This window comes from Colias eurytheme, chromosome 3 (genome assembly GCF_061535395.1).
Source record: "Colias eurytheme isolate Ceu_HAF_F1 chromosome 3, ilColEury1 Martin Lab GWU primary, whole genome shotgun sequence".
Classification (NCBI taxonomy): Eukaryota; Metazoa; Arthropoda; class Insecta; order Lepidoptera; family Pieridae; genus Colias; species Colias eurytheme.
The window spans coordinates 12911185-12931713 of record NC_142982.1 but is presented as its reverse complement, the minus strand read 5'-3'; the positions used below and the strand labels follow the sequence as shown (position 1 = coordinate 12931713).

Here is a 20529-nt window from a genome sequence, read left to right as displayed (position 1 = left end):
AACAATAATAAATGATAATATTGACATAAACGATGTACAATTTAATGATATCAAAAAGTAATTTAATTACCATCAATATGATGTTATCACAAGCAATTTACTTTTTTTTTCGAAATTGAACGCGATAGTATTGTCCTGTTCGATTCGATCGATGTTTAATTGAAGTGGAACTTGTGCTGGATGCTCCTCATATGAAATGGAACTTGAATAACTGGACCAGTATAAGTGGAACTTATGCTGCATGGGCCCCTGATAAAGTGGAACTTGAGCTGCATGGGCCCCAGATGAAGTGGAACTTGAGTTGGGGGGTCAGTTGAAGTGGAACTTGAACTGGAAGGGCGAGCCGTGCTGGAAGTGGTGGAAGGGGTTGTGGTGCGGGGGCTGGCGGCCCCCCTCGGGGTCCAGCGGGTCCACCCCCGCGTCGAACTGCGCGCGCTTCTCGGGGTCCGTCAGCACCTGCACATACATACACGTTATTGTTTGTAACAATGTAATCTGTCAAGGAGTGGGATTCGAACCCGCGTCTTCCACCACTCTGGGGCGACGACCTGACAGAGCAATCGAATTTATTCTACTCTTTCGTAGGTTAAGGCGTCGCTCCGACGTAGCGAAAAACGCGGGTTTAAATCCTGTCTAGTTATTGCTTTATTGTAATTAAACAACTCATACGTACTTCAAATTGTCAGAACTAGAGCAAATTTAGATGGGAAGGCTGGACCAAATTTACTTAAGTTTTTTAGCATCTGCATTTATACCCATTTCCATTTCGCAGAGATCCACATAACTCACAAACAATTCATTAGCAACCACTCACCTCCTTAGCAGCGGCTATATCTATAAACTTTTTCTCGGCTACTTTCTTATCATCCCCGTGGAAGTTATCTGGATGCCACTTTTGTGCTGCTTTCCGGTACGCTTTCGTGATCTCTTGCTTACTCGCTGACCTGGTGGAATGATATCTTATATTTATTTGGAGATTATTGATTTTACTTATGCTTTTCTGTATCTGTGCAGTGTGGAAATATGTACCTTTAAAATGCGTCTTTTATAAAAAGGAGGATAAAAATACTATTGTAGCACTTAGTGTCACGAACTTCATGCTTGGTTCGAGTAGTTTTTTTTTTAGATTTTCATACGAATTATGCTAAAATAATATTATGTAATTGTTTCTTATTAAAATTCAACTCCTTTGCATCGTTTTTATTTGTTGATAAAATATTATGCACAAATATAGATATGCTTGTACGTTTACGAGCACACAATAGCACATATGTGTGTATATATGTATATTACCGTTTAACACCAAGAATCTTGTAATAATCCCGCTGTTCGGCGAGTTTCTGCATGCGTTGTGCTTTGTTCAGTCCCTCCTTAGCTCGCTGCAGACCTTCCTCTAACTCTAACGCTTCTCTAAACGTGCGCGCCGCTGCAATCAAACGTTTAGTTATTGTAGCATGTTAAAAATCTATGCAAAATATCTTGGTCTATAATTATATGTATCTGTGTCAGTAGTTAACAAAACTATATTCATCATATGGATCAATATCGTTGCAACTTACGTCTCATGCGTTGGAAAATAACCTACCTATAACAAAGTTACGAATATTTATAATTTTAATCAAGTTGATTTTCTTTTCAAATGAATAAAAATCTTATTACTTGACTTTATTTTACCAACTCTAACAAATAACGGCCCGTTCACACATGGGAGTCCGTTTTACTTGTACGTTTTTAACGGATACGTCATAAATTTATGCTCTGTTCACACATAGGCACCGTATAACGTTCAACGGATCCGTCATTACTGGATCCGATGTGTGAACAGAAATCTCTCGCAGTATACCGCCGTTATTCTACAAATCAATGATTATAATAATTATTACGCACAATGCATGCGCGCGTTCTCTTTGAATGTACAATAGAAAATGCGAGTCAAAACCTGTCGCATCACTCCCCCTCCTTCACCCCGCACACACCGCTCTTCACGCACATAGGACCTATCCGTTAAAATTCTACGTTTCCGTATATTTTTACTGTTCCGTCGTCCAGTATTCGATGACAAAACGGAATGTAATTTTTTTACGGAACGATATTTTTTACTGTATACAGAATACTGTGCCATGTGTGAAGTCGCTCATATAACTACATACGCCATCGACGAATAAAAAACGTACACGATAAAACGGAACAGTAAAACAGAGACAAGTGTGAACCGGCCGTAATAAAGACTAAACTATGTAGTATGTACTCACCATCCTCATACATCTCTAACGCGATGAGCACATCCGCCTTGTCGCACAACAGCCGCGCGTCCCGCTGTATGGCGAGCGCCGCGTTACAGTGCACTAGCGCTTCTGTGTGCTGCTCGTCCTGGAATATATTCTGTGTAATTGTTGATGCAATACGATTGTGGAAGATATGGTGATCCCCTCCTTTTTATCTATGCATTAAATATTATTTATCTAAACATGGATGTAACTAAACATGTATGTTAGATACGTAAATATATACAAATCCTTTATAATATAACGAGTTAATTTTTTTTTATACACTACAATGACCAACGGCATTGATATGTGAACAATGCCTGTAAAAGGGATCTTTCCAACCAAACAAAATTTATTTAACGAAACTTACATTATAATCGAATTTATAAAACATGCAAAACAACTCTACATAAAAAAAGACGGGTTGCACTCCGGGAGTGCCGGCAGAAGTGAAAACTCGATTATTAACGTTCAGCATGTTTGATATTTTGGAATGGTATCCGTCTTACGCTTTTTCGATCAGGTCACGTGTCCTGACGCGAGTTTAAGATTTTATACCCATTACAGAAAAAGTGCTCAATGCCGCTAAAGAAGTTTTCACTTCAAAAAAATGTAAGTTACATTTTTTTTTCTCAATTTTCAAATACTTATACAAGAACACATACCTTATTAGCACAAGTGCACAGCCACTTTCTCGCTTCAAACACAACCAAGGTCACTTCAGTCTCAGCCTTAAGCAGCTGACTCGCAGCTCGCACACAGCCCGCGAAGTCCCCATTAGCACTCGCACTTTCACACTGCTCCACTAGTTTGTCCACTTTTTTCAGTTTCTTGTATAGTGGGAAGCATTGCTTGTGTTCTGGGTCCAGTTTGAGGCACTCGCGGATCTCCTGTGGGTGGTATTTAAGGTATTAAATAAGTGTGTATGTTGGCGTTTTGAATGGATTTTTTGTAAAAATTGTGTAGCAATTGGTTGATTTATATTCACCTACACTTCTTTGACACCAAAATTTTTGTTTTAATTGCAATTTCATTTTAAGTGGCATTTATATAATATTTCTAGTTAGAGCGAGCGCCCACGAGCAACTTTGTCTCCGCAACAATTTTGTCTCCGCAACTATTTTGTCTCTCCAGCCATGGGCTAGTATGAAAGTGCGCGCACGTAGCGACGCAACACCCGGGAGACTTTTTTGTCCGCGGGTTCGGAGACAAGCCCGCGACGCAACTGTCGCCCTATCTATTGGTTTCAATGCAAGTGCGCGCACGGCGACAAAAATGTTGCCAGGCGACGGCCGCCGGTCAGTTGCCGCGTAACCGGCGTAGCGATAATACGTATTTATGTCAACGTATTTATTCTCGTACACAGTAGTTTTAACCGACTTCAAAAAAAAAGGAGGAGGTTATCAATTCGGCCGGTATATTTTTTTATGTATGCACCGATTACTCCGAGGTTTCTGAACCGGTTTACGTGATTCTTTTTTTTTTTTGATGCAGAATGGTGTGGGATTGGTCCCATAAAATTTATTCGGATAAGCCCAGTAGTTTTTATTTTATGAGCATTTTTGTCTGGTCTCGATGACTTAATTGAAATGTAGCAAGTAACTTTGATTCATTTCCAGGAAACCGATTGAGCTGAAATTTTGTATACGCATGTAAATTGGATAGCGATGAAACATTATTATGAGATAGAGCTGATTTGATGATGGAATCGGAAGGTGGCCATAGGAACTTAGTAATATATTGACTCAACTTTATCGAGGTTGAGCTCGTTTGATTCGTGTTGAAAAATACACTAAAAAGTATTAAATAAAAACTACTTTACTTTTTACAATTACGATTACATATCTATACTAATATTATAAAGAGGAAAGGTTTGTAGGTATGTATGGTTTTCAGTTTTCACGCATAAACTACTGAACCGATTACAATGAAATTTAGCACATATATAGAGAGTAACTTGGATTAACACATAGGATAGGTTTTATCCCGGAAATCTCACGGGAATGGGAACTATGCGGGACAAGAGCACAGACCACAACCGTCTCTTCGAAAACCATGTTGATAAATGAAGAAAATTTTAAAGAAAAAGTTGCGTTGCTGTCGCTTTCGTGTGCGCATCGTTCAAAACTTTGCGAGGAGACAGCGACAGAGACAAAATAGTTGCCGGGCAACTAAGTTGCTCGTGGGCGCTCGCTCTAACTCGGGGAAAGCTAAAAGACATAATTATCTATATAATTTAGTAAAAACTTGTCGCATTCCTCCACTAAATGAAATCTAAATCAATTTCATCCAATTCTAACGATACAGTTTATCATTTAGATAATTAAAAATACACAATAAAAAAGACGTGTGACACTCGGGGACTGCCGCGGTAAAGCTATTGCATGCTATGCCTTCAAGCCACACCTCCGCGCCCGTCCCCGTGGGGAGCGTGAGGTTTTTCGTTACTAAATTTCTGGATTAGGTCCCCGCGCTCAAGGCCTTCGATAGAAGCTATACAATAGCTTAAAACACAAAAAATATCGTGATACACAAACCTTAAGCGCATCGTTAACATGTCCGAGCTGGTAGAGCAGCGTGGCGAGGCGGTGGTAGCCCGCCGTCGAGTCCTGCTGCAGGCGGTTTACTGACCTGATGTCCGACACCGCCGAGAACAGGTCGTTCTGCAACATATCATATGTAAGTTATAGAAGAGAAAGAATATAAAATGGTTTTTTAAATTAATAAAAATAGATGGAAATGGCTGATTTGAAAAAAAAAAAACGTATGAACACGATTTGTAGGGACAATGAAGTTTTATATAGAAATCTAAATCAATTCTAATTTCGATGGAAAAGTAATACGATAGACTCGAAGGACCATTTGGTTTTGATAAAATATAAAAATGCTCTACAACGTAGCGCCTTACGGCACCATCTTGAAAGTCATCCCTGTACATTATAGCTCCACCAAAAGTTCGAACGCGCTCAAACTACTACTACCCCAGTTGCCATAGCAACATCCTACCAATCAAAGGGGCTTACCATCGCGATATAGCACTCCGCCCTCAGCTGCCGCAGGTGCGCGGACCAGGGCGAAGCCTCCAGCAGGCGCGTGGCGAGCTCGGCGGCGCTGCGCACGTCGGCCCCGCGGTAGTAGGCCTCCGCAAGCCGCAGCTCCTCCGCCAGCTCGTCCATGCGGTGGTACTGCACCGCCGCGTCCTCGTTATACGGGTCCTCATACGTCTGAAAGAAAGAAAGAATGTTTATTTAGCACCACACAATACAAACAGAAAAAAAATAACAAAAAAAAACCGCTGCAACGCAAATACAACTCAACACTCTACAGACTCAACCGGATATCCATGTAATACGTAGAACACATTTCCCTTAATTGGAAAACCACTGCCCGAGACGCACACATTGCGGTTAAAAAACTATGCGTGCGTTCAATATAGCTATTAACCCATTGAGCCCCGAACGGCCCGATCGGTCCACGACACAATAGATTTTCTATTGTGTCTGTGATTCCGGGGCCTGAGTTATTAAATAGGTACTATGCAATACAAATTTTGGAGCAGTTGCTATAATTTTTCTCACTTTACAATTCTGCAAAAAGGCTCCAGTGCAAATGCTTATATTAGTTTGCCATTCTTATTTCCATTCATAAGATAATGCGGTTAAAATTCGCTGCGGTTTAACCGTAGTGCAACCTTAACCTTACGCAGAGTATAAACAAAAATAATATACAGTCTATGCCACTCAGGAATAATATAGCTGATGATATTTAATCAATAATAATTATTATATACAAAATACTACACAAAAGTGTAACCTTATTTGCAGAGGCGGCTCGTGACAAAATTTTATGGGTGTTCACTTGAAATAAAACACTGAAAATACATGGTGTAAATCAGTACAATTTATTAAAAAAAATATATATATAGATTCCGGGATTCAGGGATTCCGAAGACTCATCATGCCCCATAAAGCAATTTGAAATGCACCACAAAATACGACACAATCTATTAACCTTCGTAAAATATGTCTGTTTTCATCGACACGGTCATTGAACTCGCGTATTGACTTTCGGTACCTACGCGGAATCTAGTGCTTTACGAATGTCTTGTCGTCCGATAGACGCCAATTGCAGTTCATTCAACAAATGGTACCGAGATTGTGAATGTTTTTTCATCTTGATTGAAAGATGACTGATGAGCTAAGTCGTCAACGCCCGTTTCAGTCCAAGCACTCTCACCTCCGCCGGCTGCGCCCGCTTTAAATAAAAGACACGGAAAACAGTTTGTTGCTTTCATCACAACCACACAACCACGGTGTTTTCACATATTGTTCAGATTTAAACACACGCGTATATGTTTTCGTTTTTGTCGTACATTTTTGCGTAAGATCAAGTTCAGGCCGTGGCGGTCCCTTATTAGTAGTTAGAATGTAAAGACATTCAAGCCGAATTTGTAACGTTTTAACACACTTTTTAATGAACGCCACATTATAATTATTGTTCATTTTAACACTCACAAGTAATACTGATAACTACAGGCTATTTCAACACGTATTTTATAATTTTAATTAGAAAATTGCATGAATCGCGCGCGTGCATTGAAGTTGACTCGAGTGTTTGTTTATATTATAGAAGTGGAAACTGGCAACGTCGCGCCGCGCGCGCAATCGCTGTCCTGCCGGGCGGTAAAAACGAACCGGCAACGTTTGCGGGTGCGGCGCTCCGAATTTTGCTACTTTTCCATAGAAAATCTTTTGTTTCACGCGCAGGGCTCTGGCAAAACCCTCTCTTTCACTCCTATTGGATTTCGTATTAGGAAATGTACTAAATCTTTTTTCATTGGAGCGCAATCGTGAGCGCTCCGCTTCGCGCGTTACATAATACAGTAGGTATTATACAGGTGTATGGGATGATGGAATGATGGATACATTCATTGGTATTAACAGTAGTTTTAAAGATTACGATTGATTTTAAATAGTAATAATTAATGTTAATAATTAAATTAAGGAGTATGATTTTATTATAATTATTTATGGGAGTTCACTGCACCAGCGCTCCTTAGGGCGAGCCGCCTCTGCTTATTTGCATGAATGAAAGTCACGTCGCATTTACAAAAGAAGATTTTTTGTCACTCATTGACTAGCTATTTTGCTATCAATGGTAAAAAATATTCAAATAATGCTCTTGCTAATAAAAACTCAACATTTTTTTTATATTTTATTTGTTACAATTACTTATACATATGTTCAACATGCTGTTTTATGTTCTAAGCAAGATGGCCACAGATTACAGCACAGGATAAAAAAAGTAAATTTTTTGGTCAGTCAGGTTTGTCACTGAAACATAAATATCACACTAAAAAGGACTTCATTCAGGTTCCACAAATCCTACAAAAAGTAATTCATCCGAATCCATTCAGCGGTAACAAATAGGCAAATAAACAATATTGCATACTAATTAGTGTATTTATTATGGATATGTTTGAATTCCTTAATTATCGTAAGTAATTAAAAAACTCATTTAAAATCTTAATTAACTTCATTACAGTAAATTAACCTGCTTTAGTTTTTCTCTCAAATAAACTTATCAAACTGTATATAAATGGCCGACAAGCGTGTTATCTCAAAATGTAACAAATTAATAATATTGTTACATTGGTCACAGCTCACAGCTGTATCAACTTGTTGTTATCTATGTTACGGTGAGAATGACATTTCACACATTAGTGTAATGTAATAAAATGTTTATTGAAATTATAAGTGGAAAATATATTCTATTTTCATTGTAAACACTTAGTTTTATTATGATGAAAAAATAGTGCAATGAAAAAAAAATAATCAATTGTAGGTTGTATTAATACTAATATTACACTGAATAATGATAAAAATATGTTTTAGGGGTGTTATTCCATTTCATTATCTAAATAAATAAAATACTTTGCATGAACCCGCATCCTTTCGCGCCAAACCGGGGCGGATGCCTGACCAACTCAGCCACTCGTGACCCGCCAGAGCAATCAAATTTATTCTATTCTTTCAGTTTTATGTGTCTAAGGGACACAGCGCGCGCCATCTATTGAGATGATTAACAACCATGATTATAAATTTATATTTATAAAGCATTTGAATGCCATTAAACCAAAAATATCAAATTCACCATCTTATCTAATTGATTTATCTATAACTACAAATTCTTACATAGGTATTCTAGATTTTTTTAAAATATAAAGCTGTACATACCACTTGTAGGAAGTCATCTTTGGCTTGCACATATTGTGCCAACTTGAGGTATACCTGCGCCCGATGCACTCTCGCTTGAGTGAAGTCTGGCTTTAGTTCTAAAACCTGGAATTATTTTGTTTATATAATTCTCAGTTTATAGCTTATTGGTTTGAACATTAAAATTAAAATACACTGTTTACTATTATGATATGCTATATCATGATCAAAAATGTTATTTAGCACACCAGGATGTATTAGTAAATACTTTTTGTTTCTACAAATATAATTAGAGTTACTATTTAATGTATTATATTCATTAAAAGTTATTTTTGGTTAAAAATAAAATTATAACAAACTAACAAAACTGCTAAAAGTTAAATTTACTTAAAATTGACTCACCTTAGTAAAGTCTTGTAATGCAAACTTGGCTTTACCAAGTGCATAATAGACGGTACCGCGCTTAAAATATGTGAGGTAGTTGTGTGGGTCCCCCTCTGAAACAAGACATTAATTGTTTTATTATAGTTTTACTTTTTTGCTGATTCTACAACATTCATTTGAGATTAAAAAATTATTTAAATTGTTTGTAAAGAATAACTATTTGTATTTTATATTTATCTAAAGCATATCTCAATTGATTATGTGGGACATTGCTCGCATTCGTAAAATAATGTACAAAAATAAATAAAAACTACGGAAATTGATTTTTTAAATATTAAATATAAAGATATTAATTAAATAAATCTTAACCATACATGCCCCAAATACTATTAAACTTTTGCATACATCAACAACTAATCAATGTACGACCTTCACCACTCGCACATATACTTTCCAATATGGTTGATATGTCATAATGTTAAATAGTATTTGTAATACATTACTATTATGAGTGGGTGTACAGAAGTTGCATAAAATATGTGGGTAATTTCTTTGAGCCTGTGACATCATTTAAAGATTTTCAATAATACAATAATTGTTAATTTAAAAATAAATAACTGAAAATGAACTTGTAAGTTATTTATTTTTTAGTTTATGAACTATGGCAATACACATGAAAACTAAATGGAAATAATTATAATCATAAGTTTTTATTTTCCATAATTACATTTGCATGCCTTCATTTAGAATTTAGATTTAGTATACTATTGAACAAAGATGATAAGAATTTATAGCTGATAAGATGGAGACAAAAATTATACAGCAATATGAATTATGTATACCTACAGAAATTAAACTTATTTTATTGTTTTATGATAATGTGCTTCATAAGAGATAATCCATTTAAAATAAAATAATTTATTTTCTTTTCATTGCCATGCAAGAGTATAATTTTGAATTTTTAAAATAAGAACTTGGGTATTACAAAGTATGTAAGTACTGAGATAAAATAATTATTTTTTTAAAGGTTCCAAATTAAATATTTCTAGAGCATACTGTTATCTGTTACACTTACCAACAGCTGCATGATAATGTGTGAGTGCGTCAGAAAGCTGACCACGACTTAGAAAATCTCGTCCTAATTCCAAATGTTTGTTTACTTCAGCTTGTGTCGACGTGCACTCTGAAACTATTAACAATTTCTTATTTCCCGTCAAAAACACTGCACCGTTTCATTCAAAGTATTTAAAAACAACCAAGAAGTTTAAAAATAACTAAAAAAAATAGTCTATTTATTTCATACTCACACTTTAACACTAAATCTGATAGTAATAAAACGAGACATGGCGTGATTTTGTTCCAGTTAATATTAACTAAGATGTCCATTATTTTGTATAAATTATTAGAGCAACCTTAACACAAATTAAAGCAATTCTTGTAATAATAACACTAATTATTTGACATAGCCACAGTCCATCTTTCCTTCGTAGTTCGTATCTTTTCGTGGTCTGATTTCATTGGTCCAAATCAGACACTGACGGAAAATAAACAGATAATGAAGACGACAGCGTCTTCATATTAAATTAATTATTATTATCGAGATAAAATTTGGTTGTAGATTTTATTTATTAAGTTGTAAAACAAGCTTATTTTATTTTTTATACATTGTTCAAAAAAACTATCCAAATTATTTATATAAAAATTTAATCAGAACGGAACGTAAAAACAGTAAAATGGAACGCTCATAATGATTATTGCCATCTTCGATAATTTATAGAATTTTGGTACAAAATAAAGATTATAGAAGAACCAAACTACGTATACTTCCATCTTTTCTTAGGGGATTACTATGGTCAAAACCGGAAAACACCTTATACATATTGAATTTTGTTGAGGAAACTGTTGGTACGATTGTCTTAAAAAAAATATATGTGATACTCAAGGATATAATTAACAAAGTGTATTGTTTACTTTTCAGTTTAGAACGGCCTAAACATAAAAAAAAATACATACAAATCAACCCCTTTTTGAACATAAAACGCATTTTGTTAGGAAAACGGCTACATATTTATACATGAAATTTATACCAAAAAATATGTTATGATATTTGTAACAATTTGTATTGATTGTTTTTTCAATTTTCATTATTATCGTTAAATTATCAAGAAAAAACTCGAATTTATAATAAAACCCACATAAAACCTCACCTCTATTGCATATTTTCGACGAAATTTGACGGTGTCAGTTCGACTCGGACGGGGGACTGTACGTGCGGTTTTTTTTGCAAAATAACGCTAAAATTCACCGAATTGAATGTTTTGTTAAATTAAACCAGATTGTAATAGGTATTTACATGAGCAGTTCATGAAATGAAAGTTAAAAATAGGTATGTAAAGATATAAAAATCTGTTTGTAAATTAGTTTTGTTTTTGAAAGGCGTCATTGAATAATATCCAGTGTTGATAATTTTTGACAGTAAAGTATTATCAGAAAACACATACCTACCTATAAAACAGTAACCAGATTTTCCCTGTCCCTTGAATATTTTTTAAAAAAGATTAATTGCTATTCTATCGTATATTTTAAGGGTCCAAAACAATCCAAAGCCGGGAGATACTGACACAAAATTTTGGGTCATTTGTAACTGGATGGCGGTTCTACAGTGGTCTTAGTACGCAATGACAAAAAGAAAAATCATGGTCAGAACAGTGGTACCGGCAGACTAGTCGCGTGGGCGTTAGTCGAACTCGTCGGATAAATTACGGAAGGCAAACGATTTGTAACACAAAAATTTTAGGATTTACCGATAGCCCATAAAAAAGAAGTAGGCGGTAGTGTCATGCCATACTTTTCCGGTGTAATTTACAGCCCACAATACCGACGTGAATGCGTTGATTTAAAAAAAAAATTCAACCATTTGTACCAGGCTAATTTTTGCACAGGTAATCATAGTCCAGTAGCCATGTACGAAAATCGCCATGCCATACTTTTCAGACAGTTCCAAATGGTCGCCATACCGCCGAAAATCAGCAATTTTTTTTAATATTGTATAAAATCATTTAATTTTATATTATTGTATAAAATCGTAGGAAAGTCAAAACTGACATAAACGTATAGCAACATTTTTAGCCGACGCCATTATAGGACGAAATTCTCAATTCAACTGAATTTTTTGTTGGTTCCGTTACCTCCGCACTTTTAACTGGGTGAACCGATGATTTCTTCTACACTAATATTATAAAGAGGAAAACTTTGTTTGTTTGTTTGATTGTAATGAATAGGCTCATAAACTACTGGACCGATTTTAAAAATTCCGTTCACCATTCAAAAGCTACATTATCCACGAGTAATATAGGATAGGTTTTATCCCGGAAATTCCACGGGAACGGGAACTATGCGAGTTTTTCAAAAATTAACCCCGAACTAACTACAAAATACATAACAAGTCGAAAAAAACGTGATTTCTTGTCCGTTCCCCTATTTTTTTCGGTGTGTGTAGGTTGCATGCATATATTCCTACTAGGTATGAAGAGATATACAGAGAACGCTAAATACATTTGCCTGGTCACCATTACCATTCGATACACCATGACATGGTAGAGGCCGTTCTATAGAATTACGTCAAATAGTGTACTCCATCTTTTATATCTCTGTAGGTGAGATGTTCTCCACCCTAGCCATCATCAGGTCTCCAGAATATAGTAGAGTCCGTGTTGAATAAAATTAATTTCTAAATCGGTGTTTTCTTAACTGTTCCCCACTCTAGAACTTATAATTACTTGCTTAGTCATCTTAAGGTCTCCAGAATGGGTCATGTAGTAGCGACTTTGCTTATAACGGTTAATGTTGAAAGATGAGTCTTCCTACATTACATTTACAACATACATAGTACTTACACAATATTTACTATTCATAAATGTAATATGTTACTGCCTCTCAGAGAAAACATAAATTAGGTAGAAACCAACTAACACATTACGATACAATACGATACAGTATACAATTCCATAATCTTTGGTCACTTTTACTTCAACAACGATGTATATTTATAGAGGGCGGTTAAAAAAACAAATTCAAATGTAGTGACAGAATCATTAAGGTCGTTGAACCGTGTAATTGCCTTAAAAAAAATTAACTTTAAATTCAAGTATATAGGTTGGTCCAAAACCGGTTGGTTTTAGGATCCTCACATCGTGGGCAATCAAAATATTCGCCATGTATGCTAACTGATTTTTCCTACTTTTCGAGTTACGATTTTTTTAACTTTTCTTAACAAAAAATTTTCAAGTGAAGCAATTTACTTTTTAAAGAAACTGTTCATTGTTTTGTAACATAATCTTGGGAAGTTCCCAAATTACTGTTATGGTATTCCTAACGTTAAACAAACACGTAATAATATTAATTAGAGAATTCAATTTGGTGACATGTGAATGGTATCACAAATGACCCGCGTTGCAGCGTGTTGTTATCTACCGAGGACTCAATTTTACCTGTTATGAAATTGATGAAATTTTTTTCAATGATAAAGCGGTATTTCGAGTAGGTATTAAATTCCGCAATCGGAATTGTACGTAGGTAATACCTACGCAGAGCACACGTGAAAAAAGTAACTTCCATGTGAGAAAGAAACTTTTTTGGCGAGATTCAAGAGAAACCAAAATCATCGCCTTACTCTATGACGTGACGGTCGCCTGACGTCTTACTCCATGACGTGACGATTGAGATATTGCCATGACACGACGTTGAAATTTTACTCTCAATGCGCATAAAGAAGTTTCACTATACTTTCTGTGTGTTTAACTTACCCTCTTTATATGAAATTATTGTATAGTTATCGACTTATCGATCCTTGATAAGTGTACATTCAAAGTTTGAATTGAATCTGTCCATTTAAAGCAATTATTATAGTACTCTTTGATTTAAAGTGGGCCAAAATAAGACCAAAATCGAGTCTAAAGGAGTCAGTCACATACAAACATTCATGACGTGTAGCTAATAAAAGCGTGTTAAAATGGATGGATTTTCTCAAAAGCGCCGTTGCACGACTGATCAAAATTTTATTCCGCAGTGCGGAAATAGCAAATCTTAGTTTATACTGCACAAAATATTCGTGTAAAATCTGAATTTCATATTAAATTTTATAGTATTCAAATGCTTTATAAATATAAACTTATAAACTCAAACTCAAACTCAAACTCAAACATTCATTTATTCAATTAGACTACTATTTAGTAGCACTTTCGAATCGTAATTACATAGTATTTTTAACATTTATAAAGAAATAAAAGGCGCGTGTTCCTAGTACATATCTCAGATGTGAAACTTCAACGCCTTACACCAACGCGGGTACTATTATCTATATTCTATCCGTCCTCACTGGAATCGGGAATTGCCTGGAATTGCTATTTAAGAAAGAGAGAATTCCGCATCGACCGCCTCGAAATCGATTTTTAAAAATTAAAAACAAAAGCTCTGCACTATAGAAAAAAGTTTTATCGGTGAATATGGTAGTTTGTCAAACGTGCCTTCCTACTAAAATAGACAAATATTAAAAACTGGCAACATTTTCTTTCTTTCACTTCAAAAACAAGTGTCCGGTTAGTGTTAAAATATTTGTGAATTTTGAAATAAAATAGATATTGTATCGAAAAATATAGCTTGATTTGAATAGAGCAATCCTATTTCAGTTTCTGTGATCCTATTATTACAGACGATTGATATAAGATAAAAAGATAAATTAAGATTAAAAGTTGGGATGTCAACATAACCTCTCGCAACTGACAGTGTACTTATTTAGGTGTTCATATTTTTAAGGAATGGCTGACGCGCCGTCCACAGCACCAAAGGCCAAAGCGCCTAAAACCAAGGCCCCAAAAGAAAAGGCCCCTAAAGATGCCGCGCCGGCGCCTCCAGTAGAATCCCAGAAGCCTGTACGCAAGGCCTCCAAACCTCGTCACGGCCGACTGTATGCTAAAGCTGTCTTCACTGGATACAAACGTGGTCTGAGAAACCAACACGAGAATACCGCACTCTTAAAGGTATGTTTATGAGTCCTTCAAAGATCTTATAAAATTAAACAAAAACATTATGGGTTATGAACGTTTTATTATGGAAAATAAAGTAAAATTTCTGTGGAGAATAGAGGTGGTTAGAATAGATCTTTAACAGTACCTCTCTAGGATATTGGAAGCTTATGAAGTTACAGGATTATTCAAATTCAAATATTATGTATAATTATAACCTCAAATTGATATAAATCATGATATATTTAGCAATTGTTCTTTAACCTTTTAACCGCCTACGTCGGATTAATCCGACAAATATTTTCGGGCCCATTTCGCCAGAGTCGTATATTTACGACCAAAATATCACTGCTCGTTTAATCAGCTTTTTTATTTAATTACGCTGTATTCTATCAAAAATATGTTTATATTAGGCAAATAGTTAACTAAGTAATCATTTACAGTTTAATACACTTTAGCCTCTTAATTAGGAGTCCTAAAAATAATGTCCAAAGTTAGATGAATTACTAACATTATTTTTAGAAAATTGTATTAATGTACAACGCCCATGACGACAAAATCCGACATGAGGGACGGGACATATGCGATACAAAAATAAACATAAATCAAAATATTTCTCGTTATACTGACTAATTAACTTTAAAACAAATACAGCAATTGTTAATAAAACATTTGTTTACAAATATTTGTGAGTATTTCATTTAATTCCTTTAAAATTAAGTAAATTTACATATGAAATGTCATCGATTCAATTGATGGTTCCCATCCCTAGCCTACATGTTCCGAAACTTACTTTGTTAGTACGCCCTGCGCTACGGTCGGATAAAGACGACCGCTTCTTACGTCATAAACGAGTGCCGACTTCTGGAATTTTCCATCAGTGTTGTGCTTGTGCATGAAGTTTTACGTTCGTATGTCGATAAATTCTCTGGACTGATTTTATTGTGAATAGTTTAAGTAATAAATAATAATTAATAAATCGTTCAAATTTTTAAACACTTTTTGTTTTACTGACTTGCGAAAAATGTCGAATAATTTCGTAAGGTACCTAAGTAGTATTCAAGTAGGTAGGTACCTATATCTCCACCAAGCTAAGTTAACACCTCGCTGGAATGCGGCATGTACCCGTATAATATAATGTTAAAAACAACAAATGCAAAGTAAAATCTAACAAACATTTGTTTACTTTTTTAAAGTCATAGCGAATCCTTTTTTACAGCCCGTACCTACCTAAGCCTCAGTGTGACGTAAACGACGCGAGGTGCAAACTTAGCTTAGTGAGATGTAGTTGTTAGTTAACCACGCTCGCAAATGCAAATGTCGTTATTAAAACGAAATATCGACATCACAAAGTTAAGTATTGCACATCCCTCTTTCTTTTAGGTATTTAATTTTCGATTCACTGTGCCGGGCGCTAGGGACACGCCAACTGTTCTGAAGTCGGGCGGTTAAAAGGTTAAACCACTATTGATTAACTTTATAGCATTTAGTCTGCCATTGCATTAGTTTAGTTATTGTTTAGTGTTTGTCTAATAATAATTAATTAAAAAATAAACTTTGTGCTTATACTCAATCTCCGCACGCTTTTGGGGTCATTTCTTGGATTATTAGCTTTAAGACTATTATTAAATTTTAATTATTAAGTAAACTCACTTCATAAGTATCACTTGTTTTAAATTATTTAATAAATAAAAAATACATAAAAATAACAGCAGTCTATGATTAAACTTCATTTGTAGCTTATAACGCAATTCTGCCAAGTAACATTGCAAAGTTCTACTTATGATAACCATTACTAGGTACAATAACAAACGGTTCATGTAAATCTTTGGATGTTGAACTAAAACAGGCTAAAATATTTCATTATTACTGTATTATCACTTTCAAAACAAGTTATGTTGCTTAAGTTAAGTTTAGACAATAATAGTGAGTGAGTGATTACATGATTGTCTGAATTAAGATGTATAGCAATATTCCTATACATAAATCCTGGAAAGTTTATTTATTAATTCTGTATTGTTTTTTGAAATTTGAATTTAATTTGTTTTGTTGTTATAAAATATCAACATATTATTATTCCAGTTACAAAAATATAAATTGTATTATTTTTACTAACATAACGAGTCCTGGTTGCTTGAATAAATTATTATTATTAAAAACCAAATTGAGTAAATTACTTTTTGTTACATTACCAACAATATTAAAACTAACAAGCCCTAAATGATGCTTAGACATTTGAAACCTGAACACAAATGTGGACAAAATCTTACTGATTACCTTCCCATTACATAAAATAATCCCAAAAACATACAAAACTACATTCAACCATGCCAATTTCCAGATTGAAGGTGCCCGTTCGCGCGACGATGCGATCTTCTACGCGGGCAAGAAGTGCGTGTATGTATACAAGGCGAAGAAGCGCACCCCCATCCGCGGAGGGCCGCGCGGCATTAAGACGAAGCTGCGTGCGATCTGGGGCAAGGTGACGCGCCCGCACGGCAACTCGGGCAGCGTGCGAGCCCGCTTCAAGTCCAACCTGCCCGCACAAGCTATGGGACATAGGATACGTGTGGTGAGTTTTTTTTTAAATTTTTTTTTTAATCCAAAATTCTTTATTTGGAACAATAAAAAACACAGATACAAAAACTTTGTGAACGATGGCACCTATAAAAGCTTAAAATAGTTTAATATCTACTTTAATGCCTCAGCCCCTGGAATCACAGTCACAATAGAAAATTCTCTGGGGGGTCCTGGGTTTAATTCCTGGTGGAGACGAAGAAAAAAAAATGTCTCGGTCTGGTAGGACACACAAGGCTGATCACCTACTTGTCGATCAGTGAAACAGATGTATAATGCATCTGCCCCTTACCCCACTAGGGAACATGGGACTTCACTATGAGGTCTATGTATTTATGTATGTTATATTATTTGCTGCTTTCTCAAGTTGCTGCTTTCTGAATTGAATTGAGCTACTACATTTTCTAAAATAAAGTCAATGTCGTAAGTAATTTAGGTATAACATTCAGATAAGATTTAGAGAACAGGTCATAGGGAATGAATTTATTAAATCAGTAGTATTGTTTGTTTAAATTTTTGTTTGACTTCAAAAAAAAGGAGGATGTTATATTCTATCAATAACATATTCTTGTAAAGATATTTTATAAGTGATTTGTGGATATTAATTTATGTAAGCAGTGAAAATTTTATATTTATTGCATACTAAATATGTACATTATAACAATACAAGAAACAAGAAATAACATGTAAAGGGGGTTGTCTTATTGCTTTAAGCAATTTCTGACAGAGAACCCAATAATATTGAAGTGGCGTACAAATCAGTATTGTTGGTTAATATCAAAAATCATTCCCTATAGATTGATTTGTGGAAATAGATGCATCTTAGATATTTAGCTTTCATTAGAACCAGTGCCAATATCTAGCCACTATTTCAGTAATAAATCCAAATTTACATTCAGTGTTAGAATTATCTTTACTAGTCCATTAGTTAGCTTAATGAAAAATTTCATATGAATAAGGATTTTCTCTATATAACATAGATATACTATTCTTCTAAATGATGCTTAGACATTTGAAACCTGAATTGAATGTGGACAAAATCCAACTGATATTATTGCAATATTTTAAAAGTTTTCTTTTGATGTTTTAAATGTACTAACTGTATGTTTTCTTTGTTTCAGATGATGTATCCATCAAGGATTTAAACACCTTAATGTAAGAATAAAATATAAAATCCAAAATATTTTGTTTTATTCAATGAAATCGTAATTTTAAGCATGAAATAATTGATTATGAATAGCATTTTGTTGATAGGTAGGAAAGTCGAACATCCGGGATAAGAAAAATATACCTTCATTTGTTAATAAGATGAAACAGTATTATAAAGGATGATTTTAATGTTATGATGAATAATTTATAAAAATAAGTCTGCTGCATACTTTCTCACGTTAATTACATATTATAGTAAGTTAAGACTGTCAATTTTTAGGGTTCCGTAGCCAAAATGGCAAAAACGGAACCCTTATAGTTTCGTCATGTCCGTCTGTCCGTCTGTCCGTCTGTCCGTCTGTCACAGCCGATTTACTCGGAAACTATAAGTACTACAGTGATGAAATTTGATGGGAATATGTGTTGTATGAACCGCTACAAAAATATGACACTAAATAGTAAAAAAAAGAATTGGGGGTGGGGCCCCCCATACATGTAACTGAGGGATGAAATTTTTTTTTTTGATGTACATACCCGTGTGGGGTATCAATGGAAAGGTCTTTTAAAATGATATAAAGTTTTCTAAAAAACATTTTTCTTAAAGTGAACGGTTTTTGAGATATCAGCTCTCAAAGTCGTAAAAAGTATGTCCCCCCCCCTCTATTTTTATAACTACGGGGTATAAAATTCTAAAAAAAATAGAGGTGATGCATGCTAATTAACTCTTTCAACGATTTTTGGTTTGATCAAAGTATCTCTTATAGTTTTTGAGATAGGTTGATTTAACTGTAATTTATTATATTTGCTGCTACGGAACCCTTTGTGCGCGAGCCCGACTCGCACTTGGCCGGTTTTTTATATACCATACAAGCCACCTGCAGCCAATTTGTTGTCAATTTGAATGTGGTTTAGTTAAAAAGAAAAATAATTATCATACTAGATTCTATCTTCCTTAATTTTATCTTCAGCATTATTCTATAAATTTTATATTTTTCTATTTAGGTATGCAAGCTACTTATTCTAATTTGTGAACTGGATTTGGTATTTCCCCTACAACAATAGATACTAATGATTCCCAGTGATTGAGCAAAATTGGTGTTATTTCATTTATTATGCCATTAAGGCGCAGAATCGTAATCCGCAGTCATTTGTTTGATAAGTACCTACCTAACGTGCTGGCCACGGACAATTCGCTATAGCGAAAATTCGCGCGGCGCGACTGGCGGCGCGTCTTGCGAATGAATCAAATGTATGGAAATGTACTGGGCATGCCACGCGCAGCGGCGACCAGCGAGACGACCGGCGAATTTCCCCGAGCGAATCGCGCGGCACGACTAGCGATCGAAACAAATGTATGAGTTATTACGGCGCAGGCCACGGAGTCGAGCGGCAGACGCGGCGACTACTCCCGGAGCGAACTTAATTTAAAATAGTTTGTTTTTTTTTCGCGAAAATGGAGACGGAAGCTTTTATTGCAGAAATTCTAGCTAGACCAGCTATTTGGAAGTCTAGCCACCCGCAACATAATTTTTCATCATGCCTATATTTTTCATATTTTTGGTGGAATTCTCCGTCTGTAACACGATTTCTATTTAATTCGTGTACTCCACTATATCTTCCAAACATTAAAACTTGAGCAAAAAAGCTGCTACTCTCCAAACAACGTCGAGCTAACTTTGATAAAGCCATCTCGTCTCCTCGTCTACACTGGTCGCGGCGGCGAACGCAACTGCCCGTGGCATGCTTACCGCGCCGCGCGAATTGCCGCGCCGCCAGTCGCGCCGTCGGTCGCGCCGCCGGTGTCCGTGGCCAAGGTGTAAGCTATGTAACGTATTATTCGTAAAATTATTTTCCTATTTAAAGTATTTAAGTACTCAAAAATAGTAACTAAACCAGCAAGTTATTATAAATTAG

General features: G+C 35.2%; 2 protein-coding genes across 2 annotated transcripts; one reads left to right on the top strand and one right to left on the bottom strand.

The window, feature by feature from the left end:
• Positions 1–307: 307 nt before the first annotated feature.
• P58IPK (dnaJ homolog subfamily C member P58IPK) lies at positions 308–10374 on the bottom strand. The gene is made up of 11 exons (XM_090120114.1): positions 10174–10374; positions 9942–10055; positions 8885–8979; positions 8504–8608; positions 5291–5491; positions 4805–4930; positions 2933–3157; positions 2253–2370; positions 1294–1426; positions 815–944; positions 308–456 (listed from the first exon to the last, which is right to left on the bottom strand). Exons 1-11 carry the CDS (start codon positions 10250–10252, stop codon positions 310–312), a joined length of 1473 nt encoding a protein of 490 aa, XP_089976240.1. The 5' UTR covers positions 10253–10374; the 3' UTR covers positions 308–309.
• A 3973-nt stretch (positions 10375–14347) lies between these two features.
• Positions 14348–18647, top strand: RpL35A (ribosomal protein L35A). The gene is made up of 4 exons (XM_090120113.1): positions 14348–14463; positions 14681–14904; positions 17231–17461; positions 18588–18647. Exons 2-4 carry the CDS (start codon positions 14683–14685, stop codon positions 18609–18611), a joined length of 477 nt encoding a protein of 158 aa, XP_089976239.1. The 5' UTR covers positions 14348–14463; positions 14681–14682; the 3' UTR covers positions 18612–18647.
• Positions 18648–20529: the final 1882 nt, after the last annotated feature.

Bases quoted from the DNA above. Each gene is read 5' to 3' on its own strand.
- P58IPK (XM_090120114.1), bottom strand. From the start codon at position 10,252: ATGGACATCTTAGTTAATATTAACTGGAACAAAATCACGCCATGTCTC. The intron at 8,980-9,941 runs GTAAGTGTAACA...GTCTTGTTTCAG, and splicing joins ACATTATCATGCAGCTGTTG to AGGGGGACCCACACAACTAC. The intron at 2,371-2,932 runs GTATGTGTTCTT...AATATATTCCAG, and splicing joins TGTGCACTTGTGCTAATAAG to GACGAGCAGCACACAGAAGC.
- RpL35A (XM_090120113.1), top strand. From the start codon at position 14,683: ATGGCTGACGCGCCGTCCACAGCACCAAAGGCCAAAGCGCCTAAAACC. The intron at 14,905-17,230 runs GTATGTTTATGA...GCCAATTTCCAG, and splicing joins AGAATACCGCACTCTTAAAG to ATTGAAGGTGCCCGTTCGCG. The intron at 17,462-18,587 runs GTGAGTTTTTTT...TCTTTGTTTCAG, and splicing joins TGGGACATAGGATACGTGTG to ATGATGTATCCATCAAGGAT.